The 8,905-nt window shown below is 42.8% G+C and overlaps 1 protein-coding gene across 1 annotated transcript; it reads left to right on the top strand.

Moving 5' to 3' along the window:
* Positions 1-34: 34 nt before the first annotated feature.
* Positions 35-7,376, top strand: LOC134467478 (cytochrome c oxidase subunit NDUFA4). Its single transcript, XM_063221351.1, has 4 exons — positions 35-260; positions 3,405-3,493; positions 4,148-4,208; positions 6,825-7,376. The coding sequence occupies exons 1-4, from the start codon at positions 216-218 to the stop codon at positions 6,879-6,881; spliced, it is 252 nt and encodes an 83-aa protein (XP_063077421.1). The 5' UTR covers positions 35-215; the 3' UTR covers positions 6,882-7,376.
* The last annotated feature ends 1,529 nt before the right edge of the window (positions 7,377-8,905 follow it).

Raw genomic sequence — 8,905 nt, 5'->3', positions numbered from 1 at the left:
CGTGTCTTCCTGGTGTTGTGATTGGCTGCACTGGTAAAGTGGGCGCGGCTGATGCAGTTGGCAGCTCTCTCTTGGCTCGCGAGGCCCAGCTTCCCCTTCTCAGTACAAGCACGTCCGCGTCTTTACGCACGTTTCCAGCGAAGCGCAAATTGATTCTCTCAAACCCGATACATTAGAAACATTTCAGCCTTTGAAGGACTTAGAAAGCCGCCACGATGGTCCTCGCAACGGTTATGAAACAGCTGAAACACCACCCAGCGGTAAGTAAGCCAATGATAGAAGGGTGTTTTGCGATGGCTATTGGTACAATGTGACATTGAGACATGCCGGTGCAATGTACAGTAGACTCACTCCCTTTCGGTGTATGGGCAGGTCGCATCCCGTTAAAAGACAACGGTCAATCAACACAAGATATTGGGATGAATTAGCCTATCAGACCTAATGTGATGGTCTATTTTTCATATTCTTTGAGTTTTAATCAAATTGATATCAGAATGGTGATCGCGCTCTTGATAATAAAACGGAAATGCAGAGCGACCTAATTTCGAAATCGGTATCCAAAGCAGGTAGAACTAGTGGATTTTGACCTTGACTACAAAACCGGTGTATTATCCCTATTAAGTAATTCATTTCTTTACATGTCATGTAATGACACCAACGATAGGATGTTACATTTTTAATATTTTCCGAGAAATAAAATCTGTATCAAAACGGCACTACAGGCCTATTGTGTTAACAGGCCACATTCAGACATTCAAAGTCATAAAACCGGGATGGCACCGGTTTAATTATATAATTGGATAATTGTGACACAATTGATTTGATACATTGTAATATTTGGTGTTTCTTTAATATAGCCTTGCCAATGTAGAATTAAACAGCTGTCTTAGTTAATGTAGGCTACCTTGCGCAACATATTGACACTTGTCCCGAGGTATCGGCAACAATGTTTCCATTAGGCTTCATTTGATTGCGACAGTCATTGATTTCATAGAATGACTCAAATGATGCTTTCTGTACAATTCTGCCTCCACGTGTAAGGGAAACGCGAGGTTTGAGAAATTACAGTGAATGTACAGTTCGGTTATGTGGGCTGTGGTGGGTTAGCTTGTCCGCCATAGTGCTATGCCTATAGGTCATGTATGTACGTCGCCATACCATGACGTTTACAGCAAGGCAAGAGCAATCTAGCCGGCAACTCCCACCTCCCGGACAAGCCTATAGAAAACTAAAGCGAGCGATTTTGCTTTCATTTTAGATGTTCTATATAACCAGATATATGGTTTTCAAGGGCATTGAGAAACAGTGCAGTGAAAATTACGTTTTCCAAGGATTTCTCGAGTTCTGTTATCCCTTTAGGCTACTGCCCATGTCTTCTCTTGGTAGGCTAAACATGTCAATGTCATGTCCTGCTATTATATTACATATTTCTCGGTATACATTGGGAAATACAGAAAAGTACATTGTGTTCTAGAGTGGAATTTCAACCACTTAAGGCTATCATATGTCTACCTTGTATCTGTCTGTGTCAGTGAGGGTAGCTGCAACCAGGATCTAATAAGGAGGTCTATGGAGCTGTACAGAATAGAAGTAGGATAGTCTAGAATTAAATCAGGGGTGCATTGGAGATGTTTTACCGGTAGATCAATTCAAAACCCAGAGATACAGTTCACTCATCTCTTCAAATACATGTTGTGATGGTAACAGTAACACTGAGCCACCTCTTCCGTCTCTTCCGAGGTGCCATTTATGGCTTTTCCTGGTATGATGCCAGTCTAGGGTTGCCAACTGTCAATGAAAAAAATACGGGACATTTCATCGTGCCGGGGGTCTGGGGCAGAAAAATTAGCATTTCTTAGATGTGATTTCATGCATTTTAACGTCCTGTGTCCCGTTTCAGTTCAATACGGAACCCGTACTTTTATCTCTAAATACAGGACGATTCCGTATTTCAAGGGACGGTTGGCAACCCTATGCCAGTCCCACCCTCATCTGATATACACAAATGCACGTACGCGCAAGGAGTACTAGTACAGCATGTGAACGTCCAGGGCTGCAGTCCTGCGTGCCAACTAGTCAAATGATGCCCTGATCTGCCCTCTGCACTGGTGGACTTCAATAATAGATTTGTGCGGCCGGGCCACTCTCTTGAATGACTATTCTGTCTGCACTTGGTACTGTCTACTGGTAGATTTGAGTGAGCCAGGTGCACTGACTACTGTTATTTAATCTCCAGATAGATTTGTTCCAGGCAGGTTAAAGCTCTCCCTCCACTTTGTGCACCGTGCCAAGGTACCGGTAGATTCGTGCCAGCTTTAAGCCAGCTTACTGACTTTCTCCATTTTGTGCCCAAGTAGATTTGTCCATACACGTATACATAACATCTACCTGTGGTAGGGTCCAGTAACACAAAGGGATGTGACACAGTGATATATTTTTTTTTGGGGGGGGGGGTACCTTTATTTGATAGGACCGTTTGAGATGGTGATGAGAATGGGATGGGGGGGGCTGGGGGGGTCAAGCACTGGTGTCACTTTTACCTTGTTTTGCACTTTACTTGGAAACCTGCTACTACTAAGTATTGTACCCCGAACACAATTTCGTTGCCTTTTTGACAATGACAATAACTTCTTGAATCCTTGAGAAGCGAGTGGGGGAGGATGGGGAAAGCTACGTTTTGAGCCACGGCAGAGCCACACAGTAATGAAATTTTGTGCCCAGATTTTTTTTATTTTTTTCTAGAAATATATATGTATAAATATTGCCTTTATTTGTCATGATAGTGAAGGTAGTGACAGGAAGTGAGTGGGCAAAGAGAGATGGGGAAGGGTCGGTAAAGGACCCGGGACGGGAGTCGAACCTGGGTCGACCGCATAGCAAACGAGTGCCCTACTAGTGGTGTCAACAATGATCGATTCGGCGATGCTATCCAATGCGGGGCATGGACGATCAGGAATCGATCCTGCAAGTTCCAGAATCAATCCAGCAATTTTTTTAAGTTTCAATTACTTCCATGGATATTTCGGGAGCAAATCAATGTTAAATTAAATAAAAACACTTCAAAACATTGCAAGACTGATACAGACAACAGCCAATAAATTGTTGCTCAGTATCTGACTACTTGTATTGCCTCATCATGACTGATTAAACATTTGCTTTGCTGTCAGTAGAAATGTAATGCATTGCAATGCATTGTGGAATTGAATCGAATCGCATAGAATCGAATCGAATTGAGTCGCTACCTCCCGAATCGTGATCGAATCGGATCGGGAGGGCAGTGCCAATCCACACCACTATGCCCTACCATTTGCGCCATGGTAGGGCCTTTGTGCCCAGATTTGATTTGGGTAGCCAGATGTACTGACTTTGTGTCTCCATGTTGTGTGTGGGTTTTCTTTCTGCAGTTGATCCCCCTGTTCATTTTCATCGGTGGTGGAACCACAATGTCCGCGCTGTACCTCGGACGCCTGGCCACCAAGAACCCAGAGTGCTCGTAAGTTACACACACACACACACACACACACACACACACACACACACACACACACACACACACACACACACACACACACACACACACACAGTAATAGTCACTACTTTATTTGGATTGACAGATCATCGTCAGTTTATCACAGCACAAACCAAATTTACATAGTTTTATGCAGAACACTCACACACGCATATATATATATATATATATATATATATATATATATATATATATAAATAAACACACTAATGTACATGTAAACATTTTTTTTTGCCTGAATAGGAAACTTGAAACAAACAAGGAATGCACTCAGAGAGTGCAGACCTCCGCCAAGGATGCTGTTTGATAGAACATTTGACTAAGTTACACCCTCCCCCCTCCCCCCCGCAAGTCTTTCTGCCTTCTTTTTGTGGAGTTAATCACTTGTTCCTTTTGTGATTATCAACAACTCCACAAACTTTAATACAAATCCATTCATAACGTTTTATGTTATCCTGCTGACAGACAGACAGACAAACAAACAAACAGACAAACAGACGCGACCAAAAAAAAACAACCTCCTTGGCGGAGGTAACTAAATAAATCGCGGCTACACACACACACACACACAGGTGTGTCTAACGGAGGTGGTCATATGTTGTTGTCGTTTCCTCACAGCTGGGATCGTAAGAACAACCCCGAGCCCTGGAACAACGTCGCACCCGACCACCAGTACAAAGTAAGTAACACACAAACACACAGTCTGACGCACACATACTGTATTTTCACTATTTTACATACAATTCAGCGGCTTGAACCACACCCACAACTAAAAGGTGTCATATATCTAACTGTTATTTCACGGCATGGCATTTTTACTTTTTAGTAGTTCTATGAATGTGACAAATAAAACTCCTTGTATCCCAGTATATTAACAAAACATGAAAATTAAAGCAAAAATTGTCGTTGTGTTCCACTTCTTTCCACCTTATTGCTTTAATTTTCACAATTTACATACATACATAAAATAGTGTGCCTTACATTGCAGTAGAAAGGTAAGTAGAAGGTAAAGTGAGTGGATTTAACCCAGTAGCCCATTGGCACCCATATCCATGCATATCAATGAGTTTACAGTAGAGTCACTGAGTAAGTAGCTTGACGATCGTGATTTTGGCTGCATTCCAATATGCAGACTACCGTCCTCGACTTGTGCTTGTGGCCTCGTGTTTCGCTGACGCCCCGCCTCCGTGGAGAAAACAATAACGTTTCCCCGCTGTCATCCTAGCCACAACAACTTTTGAGGAACTATTCTTCATTCACCACCCCATTTGCAAATGAGAAAATGTCATTAGAGTTGAGCTTTTGCGAGATATTGAAATACACTTCCGATGTCGGTGACGTCATCACGAGGCCACAAGGAGTGCAAGTGAGTCCGCATATTGGAATGCACCCTTTGTGACTACCCATTTTCCCCCCACTCATGAATTCTGATAATGTATGCACCATGCTTAGCACTAAATACAGCAAATGCAGTCAGGTCCGCTGACAGCTTTGGCCGGGCCCAGGACAAAGTCATCTGAAAGGGCCCCCCAGTCCAATACTTAATAACATAATATCACAATTCTAGTATGTTAGCCAGACACGCTACCAAGTTAGTCAAAAAGCTCAGCCAGCAGCACATCCTTCTGTCTTGGTTTGTGTTTCTTTTTGTCTTGTCATGTTTTGGAGGTGTCAGGAGGAGGGTTTGGTAACATTTTACTCCCAGCTGACTGTGGTAACTTACTACCAGCTTGGCCGTTAAGATTCTTGGACTTGTACTTACCATAGTTGTCGGATTCCGTGACTATGGCTGATTTTTTTTTTTCTCTCCAGGGTGCATTTCTCGAAACCACAGTTGCTAACTATGCTAGCTACTTTGTTGATTGCAATGCAATTTCCCCATTGAAAACTACCCAAGTTGCCAGCAGGTTAGCAACTACGCTTTCAAGAAACAAACCCCTGTTCATGGTGCTTGTGTAGCACTACTTGACCGCTTGTGTGCACTCAGTGCTGGCTTTCACAGGTGTGCAGGTTAATGGGCTTACAGTAGGGTCATGAGGTCAGGTGCGAGGGGGATGATCTGGCCGATTATCTCAGTAACTGCGTGCAGTAACACCTACAAGCTTATTATAGCTGCTTAACTTCCACACGCTTCCTTGGGGATAAATAAACCACGTCAACTCTACGGTACAGTGTGCCAAATGTGAATTACAGTAAACAAAAGTCTACTATGAGTTTTATCCCATCTTAAGTTCAAGTTAAATACTATGAGTTAATTTATCCCATCTTAACTTCAAGAGTTAAGCGTCCAACGTTCAGTATATCTACTGTGTGCCAAACACAAATGAAAGTAAGTACGAGTCACTACAAGCTTCTTTGTGGAAACTCATTCATCTTGAAAGCAACTACGTAGGGTTTAGGACCTCTGGAGGAGAAAGCCAACGCGGCACACCAGAGGTTTCGAGGTCCAGGTAGCTGGCACAGAGTGTGCGCGGTATCTTCCCTTCTGAAGTGAATTAGGACCTCTACCTTACTTTTCATGGAACGGCTAACATGACAGTTCTGCAAGACTATTGTTTAGGCTTCTGAACTTGTGCTATATACCAGGACTTGACATTAACTTTTTCACTCACCGGCCACTGTGGCTAGTGGTTTTCTAGAGTCACTGGCCATTTAGCTATTCTACTAACCACAAATTTGATATATTTTTCATCATGATACTGTACAACTTCAGAAGATGAGCTGCTAAAGCAAGAAGATGAGTGTAAAGCTTTCTATTTGAACATGCATAGAATAAAAAATAGAACAAATAGGAACAGTGAGCTTTTTCTTTAGCCTACATTGACACACAAGAGGCAGAAAATAATAAGCCAAAATGGCTAGTGACACTGAAAGTGTTACTAGCCACAGCCAAGTTTTACCAGCATTTGGCCGGTTGCAGGTGCCAGTGTCAAGCCCTGCTATATACACCGTTTAACCCAGTTTAGCCTAAGGCACTGGCCAAAACAAGGCCTGCTAAATGCCTAAGCCCTTTTTGGAAAAAGGTGCCCTCAGTCTATAAAAACCTAAATATCTCAACCTCTGAAAAACATGAAATGAGTTGCATTTAAACGCTGAGAAACAGGAAAATAAGAGAAATGGGAGCCTGGTGTAGCAGACTTTATTTTCAGTTTTCATGTGACTTTACTGGTCCTGCACCCAATCTTTTTGAGACGGATGTATGTGTTTTTGTTTTCTTTTTAAAACTTTTTTTGACTAACTGTAACACTATACTAAACGTTCTCGTGTCTCATGTCTGTTCTGTTGTCTCTCGTAGCTGTTCACCGTGAACATGGACTACTCCAAACTGAAGAAGGACAGGCCCGACTTCTAAGCTGTACACCACATGGCCGATGGGAGATCCCCCTCCACCTGCTCTTACCACCTGAATCGCTCGAATCAGTGATGCTGTACACCGCATCTCAATACTATTACATCATGGAAAAGGAGGACTTTGAGACAGATGGACACTTTTGTTTTGACTAAGAGGCTTGGCCCATCTCACTCACACACCATCTCTTATCAACTGTATAACGCGCGCACACACACACACACAAACACACCTGGACACATGTAGTGTAACATGTTTCATCATGCATCAACTCAGTCCGCATTCCCAAATAATCTCTTCTCCTCGCTCTGGTTGCCTTGTCCTCAGATGAGTAAGTTAATAATTTGCTCGGAGGCGCAAGGCAACCTCCTACGTGATCCTAATGGGAGAAGTGTTTCTAGTGTGCTATTTTAATTATCGTTCCCACGTGAACTTTGACCCCCCATGATGTAATGTAAACTATTAATAACATGATGTAAAGAAAACATATTTTAATCACACCTGGCTTCTTGTGTGTTCTCTTATCACATGTGGTCTGATTACGCTTCTCTGGGGAGGGTTTCGTTGTTCACCAGATGGCCGGCCAATAAGCGAAAGCACTTGGTCGTATAATAACATACAGTACGTAATGAATGTCAACTGTCAGCGATTGGTCCACTCATTTCCAAACCAGAGCTGAGCTCACACCGCACACCGAAGCGCTCCAGGGCATTGCGGTAATTCATGTGGTTTGGTAAAACCAGGATAACTTAGCAGTGTTTATCCAAGCAAACTTACAAAGCATGCCATAAACAAGCTAAAAGATGTCTAGTGATGAAGGGGCAGTGGCAGTGATTCTGGTGAATCTGAGGAAGACCGAGAGGTCGAAACGTCAATGCCAATGAATTAATGAATAAAAAGAAGAAAAAATATCTTCAAGAAGAAAGAATCCAAAGGACTTTTTTCAAAAAATACGTAATCTTTTTGTTCAGTACCAGCGATTGTGCACAAGTAACTCTCTAAAGTAACTCTCTACAAGTTACTGGACTAAGGTGCCATGCCGTTGATCCGGGGAGCCGGGTTTGATTCTGACCTGAGGTCATTTCCCAGTCCTTCCCCGTGTCTGTCTTGCCACTTCTTTCCTGTCTCTCTCTCTCTCTCTCTCTCTCTCTCTCTCTCTCTCTCTCTCTCTCTCTCTCTCTCTCTCTCGCCCTTATTATCTCCTGTCTGAATAATAACTATGTAAAGCCTCAAAAACATCTTTGTTCAAGTGTGCAATGCACCGTGTATACTGTAGAACAGGAAAGGTTAAGATGGGCTACATTGTTTGTGTGGTTACATTTACATTACTGTGCATGTGTGGACAACAGCTGACTGATCTATATGTATATGTCAATATGTATAGAAAGAATATAATGTGGACAAAGCCAGTGAAGAGCTACAGACAGTATATTTTGGGGTGAGGGTTTCTGTGTCTTTATTTTGACCGGATGGTGAGAAGTGGTGGAGAGAGAGTTGGGTAGGGTAGGGCAGTGTTTCCCAACCTTTTTTGTCCTGCGTACCCCCTAAGCAATTTTGTCACATGATGAGTACCCCTTCACTCATGCTCTATATCTGTTCCTCTATCCCAATGTGACTACACTCCATATATTTGTTATTATTACATTTTTCCAAGTACCCCCTGAGGTGTGCTCGTGTACCCCTAGTGGTACACGTACCCCTGGTTGGGAAACACTGGGGTAGGGTAATGGGAAATTACTAAAGCTGGATTCAAACCTGGCTTCCCATGGGCAGTTTTCCCTTATATGGGTACGGAGTACACCACAATACCCTCTCTGGAGAGGGCTTATTATCAGAAGGGGGAATACCAGTTCATGGGCTTGGACTTAATTGATGTCATTGAAAAACACATTACCGGTGCACGTTGCATGCAAAGCTTTGGTTCATACGTAGTAAGGATATAGAACAGAGTGCAATTAAGCTAAAAAAGAAAAAAAGAGAATGTAGGCTACTGGTAGAAATCGTTTCATTTATTCAATGAGGGACGA

Source organism: Engraulis encrasicolus, chromosome 17 (genome assembly GCF_034702125.1).
Source record: "Engraulis encrasicolus isolate BLACKSEA-1 chromosome 17, IST_EnEncr_1.0, whole genome shotgun sequence".
Lineage (NCBI taxonomy): Eukaryota > Metazoa > Chordata > Actinopteri > Clupeiformes > Engraulidae > Engraulis > Engraulis encrasicolus.
The sequence above is the reverse complement of the archived record's forward strand: the minus strand, read 5'-3'. Positions and strand labels throughout refer to the sequence as shown.